This window comes from Lissotriton vulgaris, chromosome 11 (genome assembly GCF_964263255.1).
Source record: "Lissotriton vulgaris chromosome 11, aLisVul1.2, whole genome shotgun sequence".
NCBI lineage: Eukaryota > Metazoa > Chordata > Amphibia > Caudata > Salamandridae > Lissotriton > Lissotriton vulgaris.
Window position 1 is genome coordinate 866597588 of NC_141699.1, and position 22062 is coordinate 866619649.

At 51.4% G+C, this 22062-nt stretch overlaps 1 protein-coding gene across 2 annotated transcripts in view; it reads right to left on the minus strand.

The window, feature by feature from the left end:
* The window catches only part of SEPTIN2 (septin 2), a 1039523-nt gene that overhangs the window by 678588 nt on the left and 338873 nt on the right, over positions 1-22062 (minus strand). For both annotated transcript variants that reach the window (XM_086944012.1, XM_086944013.1), the window contains exon 5: positions 4779-4902. In XM_086944012.1, coding sequence (XP_086800138.1) covers positions 4779-4902 — 124 coding nt within the window. The remainder of the gene's footprint in view (positions 1-4778; positions 4903-22062) is intronic.

Genomic DNA, 22062 nt, shown 5'->3' on the forward strand with positions numbered 1-22062 from the left:
CTCGCGTGCTCCCGTCCATCCCCCCGCCCAGAAGTAGTGAGCCCTGCCAGCTCTAGTCTTCACAGTTCCTCAATACCAGTCCCTTATGCGGAGGGGCCTACCCCTCGACCCCCCCCGGCAAGTGGAGCGGCCCCCCACCCAATCCACAGTGCTAACCGACCAGTCCTGGAGTAAACAGTTAGATCTCACCCAAAAGACATGACTCGGTGGGTCCACACTGATTGAGTGTAAGTCTTTGCGCCGCCCAGCGCCAACAGTTCAGCAGCGTCTCTTATGCGTCCGGCTACTCCTGGTCACTCAAGTGGGAGGAGGCGTCTAGGTCCTCTCGCCTACTTCCCTGATTGTTGCGGTTGTCCTTCTCCCATTCCTTTAAGGATTTCTTAAGTTCTGCGAAAAAGTGTGAGTGACCTTGCCTGTTGATGCGAAGCCTCGCAGGGTACAGCATGGCGTAGTCGAGCCCCAGGCCTTGCAGCTGTTTCTTGTAGGGGGCAAAGCGCTTCCTTTCCTCCTGTACTCTCGCCGTGAAGTCGGGGAATAGGGAGATGTTCATGCCCTCGAACTGTAGCTTCCCCTTTTCTCTGGCTAGTCGCAGTGCCAAGTCTCTGTCCCGATAATTAAGCAGCTTTGCTATGATCGGTCGTGGCGGGAGGCCAGGTTGTGGTTTCGGCCCCAGAGTGCGGTGGGCCCGTTCAACAATAAACATAGGGGAGAAGACATCTTCCCCTAACAGGGTCCGAAGGAGATTCTCCACAAACAGCTCCATTTTACCGGTGCTAGTGGATTCCGCCACACCCGTGATGCGTAGGTTGGAGCGCCTTGAGCGCGCCTCCAAATCCTCTGTCTTATCTTGGATGACCTGGAGCAGTCGACCAAACTGTCTGCGGTCCTTATCCCACTCCGTTTGAGCCTCTTCCGCCTCTGTGAGCCGTCTCTCTGCCATGTCCAGCCTCTCCGCATGTTTGTCCACCCTCTCGGACATGCGGTCCATCCGGTACGTCAGCGCGTCGATTTTGGTGCTAATCTCTGTCATGCTGACTTGTAGACCTTTTTCCATGGTCCCCAGCATGTCCCGTATTTCGGAGCATAGGGAGTTTTCGGACGTCGTAGGGCGTGGAGGGGAAGATTGTGCTGCCCCCTCGGCCCCCTTCGCCTTCCTCTGGTCGAAAGATAGCTTGGGCTGCGACCTGTACCCTTTCCCCATGGCAGTTCTAGTGGACATACAGCCGACAGGCACAGAAGTGTGGGAACCACCACCTGTGATTTGTGGTCCGGCTTAGCGGTGGGCGCAGCGGTGTAGGTCTCCCCCTTCTAGGGTGGAATGTCGCGGGACCGTAGCCCAAGATGGCGGCTTCCTGCACTAGAATGCAGAGTCAGCCGTTCCGCAGAACGTGTCTCTGGGCAGTACCCCACGTTGTCCGTTCGCCCAGTGGGTGGTCAAATTGCTTCAGTACTTGGGATCAGGCCACTCACCGCTCCTCCGATGTCCTTCCTCCGCGTGGTGCTAGACGCCGGGAGTCGGCGAACAGTGCTTCTCACCTCCAAATTAGCAAGTCTCCTCAGGGCCTCCCCACAGGCAATGTGCGCTCAGTACACCCTCTTGCAGCCCCCTCCGCTCGTCGTCACCGGACAGGGGTCAGTCCTCTCCGCTGCTTCTCAGCGCCGGTCGCGAGTGTTGCAGCCGACCTGGTGTCTCTGCGGATGGTCGGGACCGCCTCGGGCACACACGCCGCACGCACTGCGACGTAACCCGGGCAGCCCTCTAGGTCAGGCTGGGGATCGCGGCCTGGGTCTTCGACGCTCCGTGCACTGCAACACCGAGTCGCACCGCGTCTGTTCTCCGCCGGTCAAAGGGGCCGCCGTCCCACCGAGGGCTCGTACGAGGGTCCCCCACAGGTTTTAATGCCGGCAGGGCTGATTCAGGATGTTTTTACAGGAGTTTGGCGGGTTATCGGTGAGGAGCTCCGCACTCGCGCGTCTTACATGGACGCCGGCTAGCTCCGCCCCCCCACTTGATGGAAGCATTTATTATGAGTTTCCCGTCCTGTATAAGTAGCTCTGCCCCCTCCTTGAACTGATCAGGTAGGTGTTGTAATAGTGTCTCAATGGTATCATAATGTGCCCTGTCATATCTGGCCAAGAGAGCCAGAGGGTTAGCAATGCGCCAGATGTTAGCCGCCTGCGCAGCTACTCTTTTCCCTGAAGTTTCCATAACCTTCGACTCTTTGTCCGGAGGAGGAGCATCACCTGTAGTCTGGGAGTTCGCTCTTTTACGCGCATTGGAATCAACCAATAAATCCAATGGCAACTGTCCCTTTATGTAAGGAGGGTCCACAGGGGCCGGCCGATATTTATTTTCAATCCTTGGGTTTAACACCCTGGCTCTAGTGGTATCTTTAAAAATATCAGCAGCATGCGTGAGGGTCCCTTTGAGCATGGTTAGGGTTTTGACTGCCCTTTCTGAAGTTGAAAAAGTGTCTACCAGAAAGTCTTCATCCACAGGGTCAGCATGTAGCTCAACGTCATGATTACTGGCTGCCCTCTCAATAAGGGCGTTAAAAGCAGTGGTGTCCTCAGTAGGAGACGTTTTCACACTGTACACATGAGTGTCCGGGCCAGTGTGTGGATCCCTTGAGTCAGCAGGGTCCGTCCATTGTTGGTCTTGATCATCAGGACCAGTGTCCACATGATAGAGGTCATCCTCATAATAATTATCCCCAGTTTCCACATCTGAGTATGTTGGGGAAAAATGTTGTGGTTCCTGTTCATAGTGATGGAGGGGTTCCACAAGAGCTGGAGAAGTTTCAGAAATTCTTTTTTTCTTCAAGGGAATCTTATATGATTCCATGGGAGTTTCTGGCATCAACTTTCGTTTGTATATGGACAGTCTCCCAGTGACCGCGTCGATGAATTGTCTTGGTTCTTGCTCTTCAGGCTCCTCAATAGCCTCCAATTCTGTCGACACGCGTGTATTGGCGCCAATAGATTTTCTCGGCACGAACATCTTTGGACGCACCGAGGGCGGCAACCCAAACTTGATTGGTGTCGACGCGGTCTGAACTTGTCCGACAAGCTTTGGCATCGGGGCCTTCTTCGGTCCGCCCAATGCACCCTTCTCCCTGATGCGTTGGAGCGACTCCGACACTTCTTTGACTATAAACGGACTGGGTTTCGTCGACTCAACAGGGTCCTTGGAGCCAGTCCTCGACTTGTCCGTAGGCCTCGACCGAGGATCAAAGCCGTCTTTGGGTGCAGGCCTTTTGTGCGAATCGACACCCTTCGGCATCGGCATCGATGGCTCAACGACTTTGACCTTGGTCTTAGGCGCCCCAACCATTGGTTCGATGACCTTCTTAAGCTTTCCGGCATCGACGGCCATTTTAGTTTTCTTCGGCTCCGAGGGGTTCGAGGCCTTGGAGCCGACAAGAGGCACAAGCACTTTCGGTTTCGGTTTCTGCGAAGATGGTGTCGGTTTCGATTTCTTTGTATCGACCGATGACGGTTTCGAAACCGTAGGCTCTTTCGAAATGTTCGAAGCCAGGTTTTTATGCGGGGCTGTAGAACGAGATTGTGGATCTTGGGTAAGGCCTAGTGGCGATCCCTCAACCTGAGCCTTACTGAGTGCGTCATCTGTGGCCTCTGTCTGGCCGGGTTGGCCTAGCTCTTCGCCTGAGCTATCTTCTCCGGCCCCAAGGGCCTCCATGTCGTCTCCTACCTTATCGATGACGTTTTCCTCTTCGTCCTGTACCTCCTCGTCTTCGGCGTCATACTCGGATTCATGGCCCGAAGCCGGATCGGAGCAGTGTTCCTGATCCTCCAGATCAACGACCTCCTCGTCTTCGGTCCCGAAGATGTTCTCGGGAACAGGCGCTGACTTCTTCGACTCCAGTCGAGCCACGCGTCAAATCTTGAGGGTTTTCTTCGACCTGAACCGGGCACAGGCCATACAGTTGTCTTCGTTATGGTCTGGGGACAGGCACTTGTTGCACACCGGGTGGACATCGATGTGCGGGTATTTAGCATTGCAAAGGGGGCACCGCTTGAATGGACTTCTTTCCATTTGAGATCGAAGATCTAGTAGAGTGTGAAAAGAAAAAACCAGTAGAGTCCTCGATCTCCACTAAGCAAAGGCACCGATACCGAACGAAACGATACCGACGCTATCGAAAGCCTTTTGGCTTTATAGAAAGTTTTTTTAACTTGAGCTAAGATAGTAACATCCGAACCCAATGGCGGAAAAAAACAATCTGAAGATGCCCATGCGCACTGTAGTCCAGGGGAGGAGCCACCTATCTTGTGATACTTCGAAGACTCTTCCAAGACAACAATGTGCAATCATCAGGACCCAACACTAGGCGGCGATCTATGCACAGATATGAATTCAGCAGCCCACATGCCTCGAACACTTTTTTATGCTCCAGTATACGGGGCTGTTGCTTACGGAGGGAATGAACGACTACAAAGTCGTTTGCTGTTTTAGATGTACTAGAAATGCTTTGGCAGTTAACTCTGGCGTGCAGTGCGCTGCATGATATATGCAACCGGACTAATAAAATCGGTTTAAAAAAAAAAAAAAAGACAGATGTGGCTTTCTTATTTTATAATACGATAATTTACGGTTTGACTGAAACTAATGCAAAGATCTTGAATGAGCCATAGGTTTTCTTTCAAAAGTCCAAGGTCCACATCTGTAATCGAAGAAGGTTTACTCAACACAGACCTTGAAAGACTTGCTTGGAATGGTCACTTCCCAAAACCTATGAGAACACAGAAGCATTTACCAGTCTTGGCAGTTAATTGCATCGCCATATCCTGGGGTATCAACAACTGTCAGGCGCAGCTTCACTCCACGCTCTTCAATCTCAACCGTTGAGGCTTCAATCTCTACAGTCCTTTCAATTTTATCTAGAAGAAAAGAAAGGATCAGGTTTGACAAGGCCAAATTCTAGCTACCTGTTGTAAAGGAATCTATCATAACTTTAGTGTACATTTTAGTCATATTAAAAAACAAAAATTTTAGTTAGTAGGGACAGTCTTATGATAACATTAAGTAGACTAATCTCTCAACGCGATGGCCCTCATTGCACAGATATTTAACTATCAGGACAGTGACTGCATGCTTAAAATGGCCCAGAAGGCAAGGAAGTTGAAGTATGAGAACCACAGCATCGCCATTTTCCCCAAGATTTACCAGGAAAGTACAATAGCAGAGGTAATCATTAGTGGAAGTGAACCAAATCTTACATCCATGAGGCGGTCAACAATTTACTGTTTAGGGCACAGCTCAGAGTGGTAGCACAGGGAAAAACAAATATGTTTGAGAAACCAGAGGAGGCATGGCCCTGGATAGAACAATGGGACAAGGTACCAAAGGAAGAGCGTGGCTCTTTGAGGACCGGACGGGGTAGATACACAGAGAGATAAAGAGGTGCACACTGGAGGGTCTCCCAGGGACAGTCTTTAGCAGGAGATGCTACGGACTCCCGAATCAAGGTGCAGGAGGACGGCACGCTGGTGGAAGTGCAGATGGATGGTGATGGCCTGATAAACATCTAGAACAGTGGATAGGAGGGCGCGGTTCCAACTCAGTCTGGGTCTATAGAGCCATGTTGAGAGAGATGTTGTGGTCTAGATCTTGGGGTGGCTTCCTGGCCTTGGTCCCGGTATGCAAGTACATTGGAAGGGGGAGGGGCAGGCCATGAGACAGCCAGAAAAAACTCCAATACAGCAGGTGACTGGGTGTCTCACCCTAACAAACTGTTGTGTCTCATTAAACGATATGAGCACGGACTCTTCTGTGGGATCCACTTAGGGCACAGTTAGAACAGCAGGAGCAAGACCTGGTGTGGAACCTCACCCCCTCCAGGGTGTGGAGAATACCGGATTGACTCGCCCTTGCATTGTAGGGGGTATAGATTAGTTAACTGTGTATGGGTTAGGGGCTGATCACTGGGACAGCATACCAGACAGTTAAGAGAGTAGGGGCCATTGTTGCTCATAATGGTGGCAATCTAGACAGGTATGTTTATTCTTGTCGAACAAGTGTGTGGGGTTGGGAGGAGCGATTTTGTTAACGTTACAGTACGTTAGCTATGGAAAGTGTGAACCACACATGCAAGGATGCAATCAGGGCAAAGAGGGAAGGTCAGCACCTGAGAAGGTGCAACCATGAGTTATGGGTGGGGTAATGTTTGCATGCATGACACAGACTTATAAGATTGTTAGGTGGAACGTTCAGGCCTGGGCAGCTCTGTAAAGAGATCTAGGGTTTACTCCTAAGGTGAATCTGGGTGAGCATTGCATGCCTACAGGAGACGCACCTCACAGAAGCGGAGACAAGACAAACTGAAGAAAAGATGGAGTGGGTAATTGATCACGTCCACATTTTCCTCCTACGCTTCATGGAGTGGCAGCCTTTCACAGGATCTACGCAGAGGCAGGCATGCAGGGACGATGCATCTTGGTGCAGGGGGTGGTGAATGGAGAGGATGTAACTATCTTGCATGTCTATGTACCCAATACCGTTGACTGGGATTTCTTTCAGCACATGCAGTCCCTAGTGATGGATAACATGGTTGATTGTTGTGGGTGGAAGATTTTAACTGTCTTATAGATGCACATTTGGACAGGGGACAAGGGACCCCCCCAGGGCATTTGCTAAACTAGGGAGGGGGAATAGGGACGGACAGAAATACTGGCGAATGCAGCCGGACAAACTTACAGATGCTCCATTTAGACAGGCCGTGGGGGAAAAGATCACTGAATACCAAAAAAAACACACCTGGGGCGTTTCCTTAACAGATATTGTCAAATAACCTAGAAGGGAGAAAAATACACTGAAGGTTCCTACAGTTGGCACTGGTGTTGGCCAGACAGAGGTTGACCATAGGGTGGTTGGGTGTCAGAGGCCTCTCCATCATGCTGTGATGCAGGGATGTGGATGAGAGTGTGACTGCCAAGGAGGTACACATGAAACTCACCTGAAGGGACGAAAATTTGGAGAAGAACCTAAAAGCCAGGGCCAAATTGATGGAGAACATGCACAGAGACTGGGAGTGGGACGAGGAACGGAATACGCAAACGCAATCCCATTGCATGGAACCATCTGCCAAATGGGATCGCGCAATACTGACCGGGGAGTGGGAGATGGAGGTGGATAACACCTAGTATCACAGTGCATAGTGGGACCAGGAGAAGTGGTGGGGAGGGAGGAAAGAAAAGGGGCAGGCAAGCCAGCTAGTGGGCATACACCCCTGGGGGCTACTTACTACTGCATTGGAAGCATGGAAGGACAAACCACTGACGGAGTGGACAAAAGGATATCGAAACATGACTGTGTTCCTTAAAATGTATCAATATTATTGATCTTGAAAAAGTGAAGCAAAACGACTGTACCACTACATGTTCTAGTTCTTGTATTGATTACTGCTTTTTTTCTTATGTGATGGTGAATTCGGTATAAATGTGCGTCACTGATGTGTTTTCTACTGTGCCCCATTGTTCGAACGGGGTGAAGGCGCGAGTAGCCGCCTGTTGCATCTCCCGCCCAGATACCCAGTGCCACAGCTTGGCGCATTGCATCCCCGCCTCCAATGGGACGCGGAACTCCTCTCTACATTGGGCAAATGTCTTGAGCGTGCCCCCCTCACACAGATCACTGATCACCCTGCATCCCCCTTGCGCCCATTTAGCAAAGATGCGTGTGCAATGGCCCGGAGGGAATAACAGATTCCCTTCTAGTGGAGTATGCGGCGAAGGGAACGTAGGGAGACCTCTGCGCTCAGCCACCTTATCCCATATATCCAGGACCGTTTTAGTGGGCACCGCTATATAAGCGCTTCTAGAGCGCGCCGCCCAGTGGATCCATGTAAGATCCCAGATGGTTCGCCCAGTCACCACGTGGTGCTTGAGGGACTCCCTCCGGTTCGCCTTGGGTCAGCGGTTGCTTAAATTGATTCAGTAGGATGGCCCAATCCATTGATATGGGGTGTTTACGCATCCCTTTCACCTCCTCTTCTCAGTGTTTCTTCCAACCAGTCCATATGCAGTCATACCTTCTCGCTCTCAGTCGTCGTTCATTCCACCGCAAAGCTAAGGTGTGAGGCCCAATTGTAATCCACGAGATTGGGACCGGCCAGCCCTTCCCTATCTCGCGGTGACATAAGCTTTTGAGAGAACCGTGGTTGACTCCCGCCCCAAACATAGGCCGTAAGTTTGCGTTTGAGGCCTTGTATATGATGCTGCGGAATAGGTGTAGGAGGCATTGAAATAGATATAAAATTTTAGGGAGGATCGACATATTAATGGCATTGACTCTGTCCAACCATGACATCTTCAAGGGTTTCCACCTCCGTAACTCTTCTAGGACAGCCTTCCAAACTCCCGCCAGTTCACTTGAGTCCATGCATCTAGAGAGGTAGTCAACTGGAGGCCGAGCGACCGAATGTGGTTGGAGGCCCATTGATACGGCGCAAGCTTCTCCAGGAGTGGTATCTCCTCCTTCGGAATGGTAAGATTGAGGGCCCAAGATTTGTCGTGATTGATTTTAAGACCGGAGGCCCGCTCGAAAATCCGTAACAGAGTGCAATGCTGGGAGGGACACCTGGAGACGCGCTAATGTAAGGATAAGATCATCCGCTAAGAGCGCCACCTTATTCTCACGACCTCGAAGGGAGATACCATGAATATCCTTTGCCTGCCGGATCAGCTCCGCTAGGGGCTCCACTACAAGGGCCAAAAACAAGGGTGAGAGAGGGCACCCCTGCCTAGTACCCCTATTGATGGTGAAGGGCGCAGTGAGCTGCCCATTTACCCTAATCCTGGCCTGCGGACCGAGATAAGGTACCATGATCCTAGAAACCATGTTCTGATCTAGCCCGACCTTTTGTAAAACCGCCTGTAGGAAAGCCCAGTCCACCTGGTCGAATGCCTTCTCTGCATGAAGCGCCAGGAGGCAGGCTGATATATCCCAGTGGTGTGCTTTCCCCACTTGTGCGCAATTCTACGCATGTTATCTGCCCCCTGCCGATTGCGAATGAAGCCAACTTGATCCGGCTCTACCAGTCCCGGCATGTGAGGATCCAGGCGCTTTGCAAGCAGTTTAGTATAAATTTTAAGGTCAGTATTCAACAAGGCTATGGGTAGGTAGGAAGCACAAATCGTTGGGTCCTTTTCCGGCTTAGGTATTAGAGCTACCTCCGCCATACCCATGGCGGACTATGGTCCGTCTGTGTAGGTAAAGGAGTTGTACAGCTGCAAATGATATGGCCGAAGTTGCGTTTGGAACATGCGGTAAAAGGACAGGGGCAGGCCGTCCGGACCCGGTGTCTTCCCAAGAGGGAGGTCCCTTATGGTTGCTGTTAGCTCCTCCTCAGTTAGAGGGCTTCCAGAGTCTTTGCGTGATGGGGGTGTACCGGCGTCCAGGTACATCGATTCAGAACATCCGTCACCAGATCCGGTGACGGGGTCTCCGCCGTATAGAGTGCAGCGTAGTAAGCTTTGAACGCCTCGCATTTATCCCTCTCAGACGTAACCCTCATCCTATCTGGCAGCTGAATATTCGCTATATGAGCCTTGGCTGCCCGCGCACTCAGACGCCTCGCCAACAGCCTGCCCACCTTATCCCCCCCACCTCAAAATACCGCTGCTTCAGTGTCAACAAATATTTTTCAGCCCTGTTAGTATGCAGGAGGCGAAGCTGTCCCCGGAGGTTAGCGAGCCGCCGCCTAGACGCCAGCGAGGAAAGGTCCTGGTTCCGTTTTTCAGCCTGTATTATGTCCTTCGAGAGGTTATCTTCCAGAAGCCGGGCCTCCCGCGCCAACACAATAGAGAGAGAGAGGTGATGTGTCCACGGATCGTGGCCTTGAAGGCGTCCCACACCACTGGAAAAGGCGTCTCTGGGAGATCGTTAACAGCGAAGTAAGAGTTAATGGCAGCCCGTACGCTTTCCACATCTGCTGGGTCCCGGAGAATACTCGGCGGCAGGCGCCACCGCATATCACGGGTGGGGCAAGCAGCCGGGTCCCTGCAGGAGCAGCTCAACATTGGCATGATCAGAGAGCGATATGTCAGACATAGATGCTCCTAGCATGTCCCTTATCAGTGCATGGGAGATAAACAAATAATCTATACAGGAGTACGAGCGGTGGACATGGGAATAATACGAATAATCCCTCACCTCCGGAGAGTGATACCGCCATGTGTCCAACAGGCCCAGGTCCGTTATCTGCGTGCGTAGCGCTGATGACATCGTCCCCATCACACTAAATGAGGCTTCACTGCGATTCATTCTAGGGTCCCACACTAGATTAAAATCCCCCCCCCAGTATCAGGGAGGAATCGCCCTGCGGCACATGCTCCGGCAAGAGTGTCCGGAGGTAGCGGTCCTGCATCTGCTTAGGCGCATATACGTTACACAGTGTAAAGAGGCGCCTCCCAACACTTACTCTAATAAAGCGTCCATCCCGACTCCTAAAGGGTTTAGCTTCCCCCCCACCTTATGCCATTCCTGCACAAAATCACCACTCTTGCTATTTTGGTGTCCGCTGCAGCCCAAAATTGGAGGGGGTATTTAGGGTGCGCCATGCGCTGCACATTAAACTTGCAAGAGGTGTGTTTCTTGGACAAATATGATGTCAGGACTATGCTGGAGAAGATAGCGCCACGTTTGCTGCCGTTTATTGGGAGAATTTAGGCCCTTGACATTAAGCGTTAAGACTTTCAAGGGGCTATGGAGAGTCGTAGTCATGAGTAAGTCCAAATTAGTCCGCTTCGCTGCCCCCCACTCAACCCAATGGAGAACACACTAGCACGGAAAAGCCTATCCATCCCCGCCAGCACAATGCGCCGCAGCAGCAGGATCCCCCACCCGTCACACTCATGAAACAAGAGGGAGTGAGAAAAAGCTAGGAAGATGCGGAAATGCAGAGAAAAACGAGAAAAACCCAAAAGTGGCCAACAGGGCTATGTAATCCTGTTCCAAGAACGGGACATCCTACACCCAAGGCTCGGATAGTCCCAGAGATGCCACAGGAACAGCTAGAGGAGGGTGATACCCCTGAACCAGCGCATCCAGGGCAGGAGCTCCGGCCCCCCCCAACATTGCAACCAGGTGGCTAACACAATGACGGGTCATGAACTCATCAGTCCCGCTCAATGGGGGGGAAGAGACAGCCCCTGATACATTAAGTGAACATAATGTGGCTGCATGAGATTCAATCAAGGGGTCTTCGGTTGTTGAGTAGGCCCAGCTGTGTCTCCCTCTAGAGACTTGTTATGTTCAATAATGTCCTGCTTGGCCTGTGACGCTGCTTGTTCATCAATAGGCAGGGATCGTCGGCGACGACGCACAGTGGACCAAGTTGGTTGAGCAGGAATCCGTGCCGTGGCTGAGGGTCGAGTGGGGCTGGTCGGCGGCGAGGATGGGAGGCGAAGCAGCTGAGCCGCTTTCCTGTAGGATCGCACCACCCTAAGCTTGGACTCCCACGCAAATATGAGAGCAAACGGGTGCCCCCATTGATAAGGAATGTCCATGAATCGCAGCTTGACGGTGACTGGTTTAAAGGCTCGCCGTCTTCGCAGAGTATTGGGTGCCAAATCCGGAAAAATCTGGATCCTGTGGCAATCATATGTGAAGTCCTGCTTGGCTCGAGCAGCCTTGAGGCTGGCTTGTTTTCCCCCCCAAAAAAGTGGACTCTGGTGAGGATGTCCGGTAAAACTCCCGGTCTCACCGCAGGCCCCGACACCCGATGGGCCCGGGCCAGGTTTGGCGGCGAGGAGTCATCGTCCCCCCTGACTTCATGCAAGAGCTGAGCCACATACATTAGGATGTCCTTCCCCTACGAGAGGTACCTCCCGGATGAGGAGGTTGTTCCGACTACTCCGATTCTCTAGATCTTCTTGTTTTAGTTGCAGTTCGATATGCCTCTCTTCCAAGGTGGTACAAAAGGGGGTGGTAATGGACGGAGCATCTGAACCAATCAAACACTCACACCCAGTCAAAAGATCTGGGTTTAATCCATCACCGTTCTTTAGCCCACTCTGCAACCCCAGTTCAGACATGTCTATATGCAAATCAGTCTGACCATGTGTCTCATGGGAACAGTCCAGCCCGAACTGCCAGGCCATGCCTTCCCTGGATCGAAAACAATCTTCCGAGGACCGGTTTCTGGCATTCCAGCCGTCTTCAGCCCGGCTTGCTTGAATCCAGTGGCAAAGTGAGCAAGGGACTCACGTCTGAGCATACCCTGCCACACTTATGGCGGCCAAAAGCGGTACAAAAGGGGGTGGTAATGGACGGAGCATCTGAACCAATCAAACACTCACACCCAGTCAAAAGATCTGGGTTTAATCCATCACCGTTCTTTAGCCCACTCTGCCACCCCAGTTCAGACATGGCTATATGCAAATCAGTTTGACCCTGTGCCTCATGGGAACAGACCAGCCCGAAATGCCAAGCCATGCCTTCCCTGGACCGGATACAAGCTTCCGAGGTGGCCAAGCGCTGCCAGATCTGCTCCTGGTCGCCCAGATCAGTTACTTCCTTTCTCAGCTCCTTGACGCAGCCAATTTCCATTTTTAACTCCGACATGAAGGATGTCATAAACGTTTGCGTGACCGGTGGTGAGTCACCCAAGGCAAAGGGCCCAGTCTCGATTGGAGCAGTTACACTCGTCTTGCCCCACGTGGCTACAACTGAGTTATCCTTGGGAATCGCCCCCGGGGCGTCTTTGCTCCCTTTAGAGCAAGTCATTCTTAGGCGGGAAAGTCACACAGCGTGCTAACTGTCCGAGGCAGCAAGGGGCCGCAGAAGTGTTCACAAGTCCATGCAGCGAATAAAAAGGGCTTAGGTTATCCACCATAGGGTCCCCCAGGGGGACTCACAGCGTCAGCCACAGCCACCCCTCAGCCTCCCCACCAGGCCCAGACAACCTATCTTACCCGGACCCACTGCTCCGATACTACCGGGAGGGAGGCACAGCCCGTGCAAGGTGGCCCAGAGGGCGTGCGGCCTACACCAAATCCAAGGCTACCCGCCAGCCGCCCCCCAGGGATCTAAAGCAGCAGGTTAGGGTGCGGTCACCAGCTTCAGGCACCCAGGGATCACAATACGCGTCACAAAAAGGGGTGCATCCCCCGTTCAGCCGTTCCCAGACCAGATATGGCCAAGCTGTCATCAGAGTCAATCCACTGCGCTCCCCTTCTGCGCCCCACCAGCCACTCCTCTCCTTCAAAGGCAGTCTTCCTCCTTCCCAGCCCAGCTAGTCACACCTGAGCCGAAGGCCTGGGCCCTCCATCCCCAGTGTAGTCCAACACATCTTCTCTAGGCGCAAGAAGCGCTCCACAAGTCCCTGTCACCACCTTCCCACAGCCGCTGCGTCTCGGGCCGCCACTCCCCACCTTTCAAACCTTTACCCGATGCAAGCTGCAGCCTCCATGCGGGGGTGGATAGGAAACACCTCTAGTTCAGCAGCCCCCCCGCTTTAAAGGCACAAGCGGGCAATCGGGGGGCACTCGCTTCCCACTGATGGCCCCTCAGTCCCAGCGTAGCCCCTAGGCACTTGGGGGGGCCTCTTCCTAGGTCAGCAGCAACAGGGCGTTCCGCTGGGCAAAGCCGAAGAGAGATCTCGCAGAGAGCCCGCCAGCACACTTCAATCTATGGGGCTTGAAGAGCAAGGATCCCGCTCCCGCCTCCAGCGCTCCCGCCAATGCAGAGGAGGAGCTATACAGGCCCCAAATGCGGGTGGGCGGCGAGGCAACAAAGTCAGCCCCTCTCTCAGCGCAGCAGCAGTCTCCGGTGGTCCCCAGCTCCTCACATACCATACATAACGGAAGATGTCCAGCGGCTCTCACACGATCCATGCCGCCTGTGCACCCTCTGACGATAGTCCCCGCTGGCCAGCAGCCGCGGCCCAGTGCACAAAAATGGCGGGCCGCCGGCGCTCGACGGGAGAAGATGGCTGGCGCGTCCACAGGCAGCCAAATCTCTCCAGCTCGCGCGGCATTCGCAAGCTGCTCACAGCCCCTACGCCTCAGTCGTCGCTCCTCACGACCCCTGGCGGGCCAGCCTCAGAAATTGTCACGCAGTCTGACTGCTCTCGGTGGCAGCCGGGCACCTCAGCGCTCAACCCGGCCGCAACTGCTTACCCCCAGCGGTGCTGGTCTCTCGTCACGGAAGCCTCTGGGGCGGTTAATCCCAGCAACGATGATGCAGCAGATCCCTCACCGCCGATCACGAGGCCGCCTAGCACCTGTGCTGCTCCGCAACTGCCGCTGTCACTCCTCCGCTCCGTCCAGCACACCGGCAGGGCTCAGAGGACGCTGTCTCACAACAAATGCAGGTAGGCCTCAGTCCCTCAAGATGGCGACCAGGTCCCGTCAGGGAACCACACTCGCCCGCAGGCCCCAGGAATGCTCGCCACTCCACAAGTTCGGGGGACAACGAGGCTCAATTCTGACTCCCAGAGTCTTCCGCCATGCAGGGGGCCCGGCCAGTGCCTTCCCCGCCGCTAACAAGCTGCTTAAAAAATGCTAAAAACGTTGGCGGCGGTCCGGAGCTCCCGCAACACACGTTCTACTCCATTGCTAGTCAGGCCACGCCCCCCCAAATTAGGACATTTTAAACAAGCGGGGAAGAGGGGCAGAGTAATTTACTCTATCCCCCTGGTGGGACAGGCCATCCGCCATTATATAAATCAGCTCCTATGTCTGCTCTGGAGAGGAGTGTCCTAGAAATGATTGAACAGTTTGAAACTGTTCCAAACCTGTTCCAAAAATGTGACTGCTGTGAAAAACATTTGCTGCTTAAAAAAAAAAAAAAAAAGAAGCTGGGGAGAGAAAGCAGGAAGACTCAAATGGTTTTAAGATTTCTCACTGAATGAGTAGGCCATATTCTGAGATCCAGGACTGATGTCAGTGACAGTTGAAGGCGAGGAGACATCTCATGAAAGTCTACAACTGCTTGTTGGAGGAGAGTTGTCGGCCTGCCTTAGGAAATTCTATCTAGCCTGCTGAGAGAGGGTAGCATGGGGCACATCTTCAAGTTTATATTTGCATAGTGAAGAAGTCTCCTAGAAAAGTGAGCTGCCAAGAGAGTACTGACTGTCGGGCATTCCAAGAGCAGACCTGAATGGTGAGTTAGCTTCCCCGCGCCCCCTTGTTTGAGCCTGGCATGGTACAACAAAGCTTTCAAGCAGGACTACTACCTGTACTCACCCCTAACCAGGAGGAATATCACAGGAGCCCACTTGACTTCTGGGTCAATCTGTCTACCCTTTGAACTTGAAAACACTCGAACGGCTAAGAACATTGACCATCCTCCATGATCACCTTTGTGCTGTGCCACTGAAAAGTGTGACGTCCTCTGACACACCCAAGCCCTCCAAAGGACTCATCAGCGACCTGTGATCATTCTCATGGCTTGAACCGAAATACAAGATATTGCAGAAAGCCCATGGATTCTCAAGCCTTCCCATGGCATCTGTGGCTACACCACTATCAATTTGAGAGAAGACGGCAAACATGTAGTGCATTCATTCAGAAGGTAAATTAAAATTGAACACCGTCCTACAGACATTCAGGGCTTAGAAATGTATGCCTACTCTCTAACAATTAGGAACCAAAGCACCATCAAGTGAATAACTTACGGATCACAGACAATACCCTGCGTAGACATTCCACTAAGCCTCTACCAGTCATTGATCTTAAAAGTTTGTAATGCCTAATCTGAAGCAACTCCTTAGAACCACATGTTCCCTTGCCAAATGTATTTATGTTGTATTTGGTGGTTAGTGTGATAAATTATTTTTACTTTCTTATATCACAAAAGTACTGGTCTGGACAGTCATCATGAAGTTTTGTGTAATTCTTCTTAGCCTCAAGCCCAAAGTACTAAAATGAGAAGCTTTGGACTGCTTGTTGCGCTAACCAGACAGCCAAATGCTGAAAGTGCCACCCATTGTCTTCATCGTCATTACTGGATGGTGTTCTGCTGATGCAAAAGAAATTGCAAGGCAATTTGGAAATCTTTGTATGAATAACTCTTCCCAGTTTTCACAAACGAGTTATCTGAAAGAAGTTCGCTTGGAGCTGCATTAAAGTGAATATATGCAGAGAGTATTTCTATTGGCTTAGGGGTCCCACCTACGCCAGTAAAGTCCCCTTTCCTTACCGGGGTCATCAGGGAGTCCTGGGCAACATCTCCTGCCTCCACCACACTGTAGTCGGCGCCAATGTGTAGAAATGCACACCGCCCAAGAGAAACGACCTTGGGCGTAAGCTACTTCTGATCCCCAGAAGCCGATCCTGGCGGTAGCGTGCCGGCCCCTACTGAGCCACGCTGCTGCCTCCGCCCACATACTTCCTTGCGCCGTCATAGGGATGAGCCAGTAAGCCGATCCACAGCCCCCACCCGAAGCCTTTGCAAGGTCCGCTCCACTTCGCTTCGCTTCAATACTCCAGCATCTCCTTCACCCAAGCGCCCCCGCAAACCTCCATGACAAAACAGCACGGGTAAGTTAGGTCATATTGCCGAACGAGCGAGAGAGCTCGCGACCTGCACTACCTGTCGGCCACGATGTTCCCCATCAGCCCATAGAGATACTCTCTGCAGAAAACGAGGAGCCCAGTGAGGTTTCCACTTGTTCTTTAAATAGGTATACTTTGAGGAGTAGAGATCTCTGGGGAAAAGGGGAAATCCCCTCTGGCACTCCAGTTACAAAAAATAAATACAACTCCACCGGCTCCACAGAAAGCCTTAAACACCAGAGCTTCTCGTGCTCTCCACCAGGCCCCCTCAACTACCGCTGTAATAAAATCACTCGCGGCTAAGCCTTTATTGAGGGTAGGAAGTAGGCAGTCCAAAAATAACAACAGTGTGAGAAGTACACCCTCGCTTAGCTCCTACTTCAAGGTCCAATCTCAAGGAACACTGGTGGCCCCCTCTGTCACTCCCCTGTTTCTTGAAGTTAGTGGATTTTCTGGGGATATGGAAGATACTGTCGCCATTGGGGTAGGGAAAGGTATACTGCACTTGGAGAACAGGTTTAGTCCCCTAGTAACAGAGGAAAATACAATGTCAGACCAGAATATCCCCAACCTCATGTTTACCATAAATCAAGGAGTATCTCCTACCTCAGCTATAAGTGAGGTTGAGCAAACTGAAACGGAGAGGCTTCTATCTACCCTGCTAACAGAGGTTAGGGGAAAGTTCGCAACATCAGACTTAAATCAGCAAAATATCCAAAGTACGTATGAGGCATTGGAAGATAAGATCAACAATTTGATGGAAAGAGTTGGGGCAATGGCGATCTCCCTGGGTGATCTCTCCAAAAAGGTCGATATTAATAAAAAAAGAGATTCAGAAGTTGAAGAATGGTAATAAAAACCTCCGGGACAAACTAGAAGCTTTTAAAAACAGCGCAAGGGGGGGGAGGAGCCAAGCCAGCGACCGAGATGGCTGCATAGACGCTCAGCTCCGTGAGCCCTCTCACCCCACACATACATCCTGGCAATTATCCTGAGCCGTAACGGCATATTTAAGTAGGCGAAGGAGAACTCTCACTTACCGTCTGCTCCTGAGGCTTCTACGAGCGGCAGACCCGGAGAAATGTCCCCGACTGTTCTGAGGCCCTTGCGGTGCTGAGACCGGGGTGTCGAGTGATGGGTGCAACCGGCCGCGACTACGACAACAGCGGCCACTGGTGGAGGTGAGGAGTCGGCCGGAAGGCGCCGGTGAATTGATGGGCCGATGGCTACAGTGACGACCCGGTCCACCTAGCGGAGGGCCTCGTGAGGCTGCGTGGCAAGCAGGGTCGAGGGGAGTGCACGATATCTGGCCCCCCTTCTCGGTTCTGTGTCCGGGCATATTCAAAGATTGCCCCCGGAATCGACGGGCGGCTCCCGGGGAGCGGCAGGGATTTTGTTTAGCCCTTTGGTGACTCTTCTCCGGGGAGCCTGCCCTACATTTCTGAGTCCCGGCTGTGCATCCTGTAGCGCCCTGATTTGGGGCCCGGTCCCTGAGGTGCGGCGAAGAAGGACGAGGCCGGATCAGCTAAGATGGCGGCCGGCGCCATCCTCTGCGGACCACTTCCAGGTCGAACAGCTGCCGTGCGGATGAGACCAGGGGACTGGTGGCGTGAGAAGGAGCCCACGTCCAAAGATATATTGACTGCTCTAACGGCTCTGCATGAGACCCTGATCTGTAATGCCCGGGACTTGGGAAGAAGGATGGCCGCCATTGTTGTCCCGCCGTTCCATGCGGGCACAGTTCGATCTCAACGGAATGCCGACGTGCCCGTCTCTAAGTCCATGGAGAGTGCTCCAGCTACACCCAAGTTCCTGGAGCCGCTGAAAGACCTGGCCCATGTGATTGCCCTGGATGGCTCCGTTGTACATAAGAGTGTCTCTTCGAGGCACGTGTCTACTTGGCGGCTGGGGAAACAACGCCGATCTATTTTTTGGGCTGGCCCGGCGACGTCTTGGCGCCTGCCGGAATGTGTGACTCTCCCTCCTTGGATGGCGAGACTGTGTTCGGACCTGGGGATGTCTTCGGGGTCAATATCGACACGAACGGATTTACGCCATACAAGTTCGGATGGGTTTGGGCTGCTGAAGTCACACGAAGCGATAACTCGGCCTGGCCCGCCCGGATCATTTGGACCCTACAGCCCGCTCTGTTTACCGATTGATAAGTGGACGTATGTTGGTTCCATTGATAGACAAGGCCAGGGATGATACCGTCCAGAGTCTAGTGGACTTATTGATGGCTGACGGTGCTTGGGGGACATTAGGCCCGGATTATATTGTTGGTGTGGTCGGTGATCGATGTTCTCCATGGATATTCTGATTTTGCTCTTGGGATGTCTCCTGGGCGCAGGGGTGGGAGGTGGGGCCGGGTGGTAAGATCGAGGGCCCTCCTCCACTTTTTTCTTCTCTTTTTCTTTCTCTTCCTTTTCTATATTTCGGGTCTCCATTAGGGCGACAGGCACGCTGCTGGGGGGGGGTAGGCCGTGGCCTTCTGCAGGGGTGCAGGGTGGGGGGTAGGGGGATGGGGTTTGTCAAATTGTCCGTTATATGTTTCTATGGCCCTTTAGTCTTCTTTCCTTTTCTAGTGTCGTCGTTCTTCATGCCTCCTGCAATATGTTTCGTTTTGAGGGGTGGGGTTCAGCTTTGCTATTGACCGAGTTTGTGTTTACATTTATCCTGACTTGCGTACCTTACCCCCAATACTTCATTTGTACTTGTACATTTGCGTATATCCTGATTCACGCTCGTAATTGTAGGACCATGTATGACCGTATGGCACCCCCCTTTTTTAATTTTTCCTTATTGAAAAATGAACCTTCATAATCCAGAACTCAGACCTGTGCGCTTGATTAAGAGTCATGTCCTAGACAATTGTAAGACCCCGGTTTTCGTGCTGTTATTAATTTCCACATCGCTCTGCTGTATTTCTGTTTTGACTAGCGGCCGGCCGGGGTGGTTGTAGGCCCATACTTGTAACTGCTTGAAGTGCTAATAAAGGTTCTCCCAAAAAAAAAAAAAACAGCGCAAGGAGAAGCATCATCAGGATCCTGAATTTTCCAGAAGGCCTTGAGGGGGAAGACATTATGGGTTACACAATCAGCCTCCTAAAAGAATTTAATATAGACATGGAGGGACGCAAGTTTAGAAGATGACATTCAAAGAGTTCATTGTGACCCATTCTTAAGAAGACCAGGGAAGAAAAGCCTGAGAAGGGTTTTTGTGAAATTTAAGTCATACTCCTTAACCCCTCCTATGCTCATGACGAGCTGAGCTCGTCATGACCATTAGAACGCTCACACGCTGGGCTAATTCCCCTGCTGTGCGAGCGTTCTACAGAAACGGGTGTGGCCGTGACGAGCTCAGCTCGTCATGAGCACACGACCACCGTGGCTCATGACGAGCTGAGCTCGTCACGAGCACAGGGGAGCTGTGCGCGCCCCCCCTCCCCCCAGCACAGCTGGGGAAATCAGCCTCGCAGGCAAGGGGTTAAAGGAAAAAATTCTTGCCGGAGCCCTCAAATCCGGAACATACAAAAAATTAGATTTGTCTTTCCGTATTATATCAGACATTTCACGTACTACACAAGACCGACAGAGGGAGCTGGGGAGGTTTATTCAAGAGCTGAGGGGCTGCGGGCCACTGCAAATGTTTGTTTTACTGCCTCCCTAAAGGTGAAGTGGAACAATATAAAGCATAACTTTAGAGACCCCAATGATGTCAGCACGATGATTGAACAGATTAAAGCACAGCAAAAATAAATCTACTGACATTGCTGTGATGTAGCGAGAGCTCTATTGAGGTAACCTCCAGAATACCTCTAGTTACTTGGGAGGGTTCCCTCTTTCACTTGCAAATAGAAATTACATAAAAAAATATATAATTTGTTATTTTACCAGGGAGGGGAGCAGGTGGGTGAAAAATAAAATAAACATTTTCTCATTCGTCAACTCAGACCAAGTGGTCTCTTTAGTTGTTTCAGGTTTCCAGGCATGTTTAGCAAATTTAGGTCATAGCGAACCTTGTTCTTTCTTTTTTTGTTTACTTTATTTATGGCAAGTTTAGACACGCTTAGACACATGAAAATCCTATCTTGGAACGTTAACGGCCTTAGGGTTGCTCCAAGAAGAAAGAACATCTTGAAATATCTGAAACTCTCAGATATAGATGTCTTTTTTTATACAGGAATCCCAATTGATTAAAGAGGAATGGGGTGAGATACTCAAAGGGCAAAGGTGTATTGATCACTGTGTGTGTACTACTCAGTTGTGTTCCGTGAATGGGGTTGCGCTTCTTTTCAGGAAATCTATCCAAGCCTCGTTAGGGTAATGTGTGGTTGATTATCTTGGTAGATGGGCAATAGCTAAGGTCAGAGTTTATGGGACCTGGCTGACTTTTGTGGGTTATAAAGGCCCCAACTTAGATGACCCTGCCCCACTTCATGCCTTACTTCTTCATTTAGTGGATATAAACAAACCCATCGTTTTAGGAAGTGATTTCAATGTAGTGATAGATCCAGCACAAGATACAACATCTAAGAGGGCTGCTGCTGCATCTTCCATTATGAGAATGGCCTTGAAACAGATGATGCTAGGTACTGGCCTCACTGACATTTAGAAATTAATGGAACGCAGAGAGGGGACGGTAGGGGGAAAGTTTACCTTCCACAATAAAAGACATGGCTACCTATCTAGGATAGACTTTTTTCTCATAGATCTAGTCACAAGCAAGAATACCATTAGAGTCACCCACGTCCCGGAGCATTTATGTGATCACTCTGCAGTTATTCTAGCGATCACTCTAAGGCAGGGGTCTTCAAACTGTGGGGCGCGACCCCCAGGGCGGTCGTGGAGTGATGTGAAGGGGGTCGTGCATTCACAGTCACACTTCTGCCTGGGCTTCAGCTTCCCTCCTCCCCCATCCTGTGTCTCAGCCCAGGCTGCTGCAGTGCAGCTCACGCTGCTGGGGGCTCGGCTGGGCAGTGTCAGGAGTCTTATCTCCACACGCCCAAGTTTTTCACAGGTCTTTAAAGACCATTTGCATATTTACATGCCTTTGGTAAAAGGTTACAGAGGCTTCGTTTTTTTATGGTTCCAGTAATCCCTGGGCCCCCACTCTGCCTATTCCTTATTACACTTACTGCTTTAGTGTGAGAATGAATTTAATGAAAAGAAATATAAAGTTGGGTTGCCAAAAGAAAAATGCCTGCCATGTGTTGTTTAAAGAGCCTGCAGAGACCTGCTCTTGACACTAAATAGAGTTATATATAAGAAAGTATGTATTAATTAGTTATGTGACTTTTCTGTCGTTGTTCTCTTTAATTTTCAGTCATGGATCATTGAGGCAGTCCTAGAACACAATTAAAAGTGGCAATTAAAAGTGCTTTCTATTTATATTTGCTGTTCTAAGTATTCACAGATAAGTGCTAAAAGTACAGCTTTAGGTGACTGCTTATTTCTGGGCCATCAAAATAATGAGCTGTTAACCCTAATCAAAAGACTGGTAGTTTGTTGCAGGATCAGCACATTATTTATTTCCTCCACC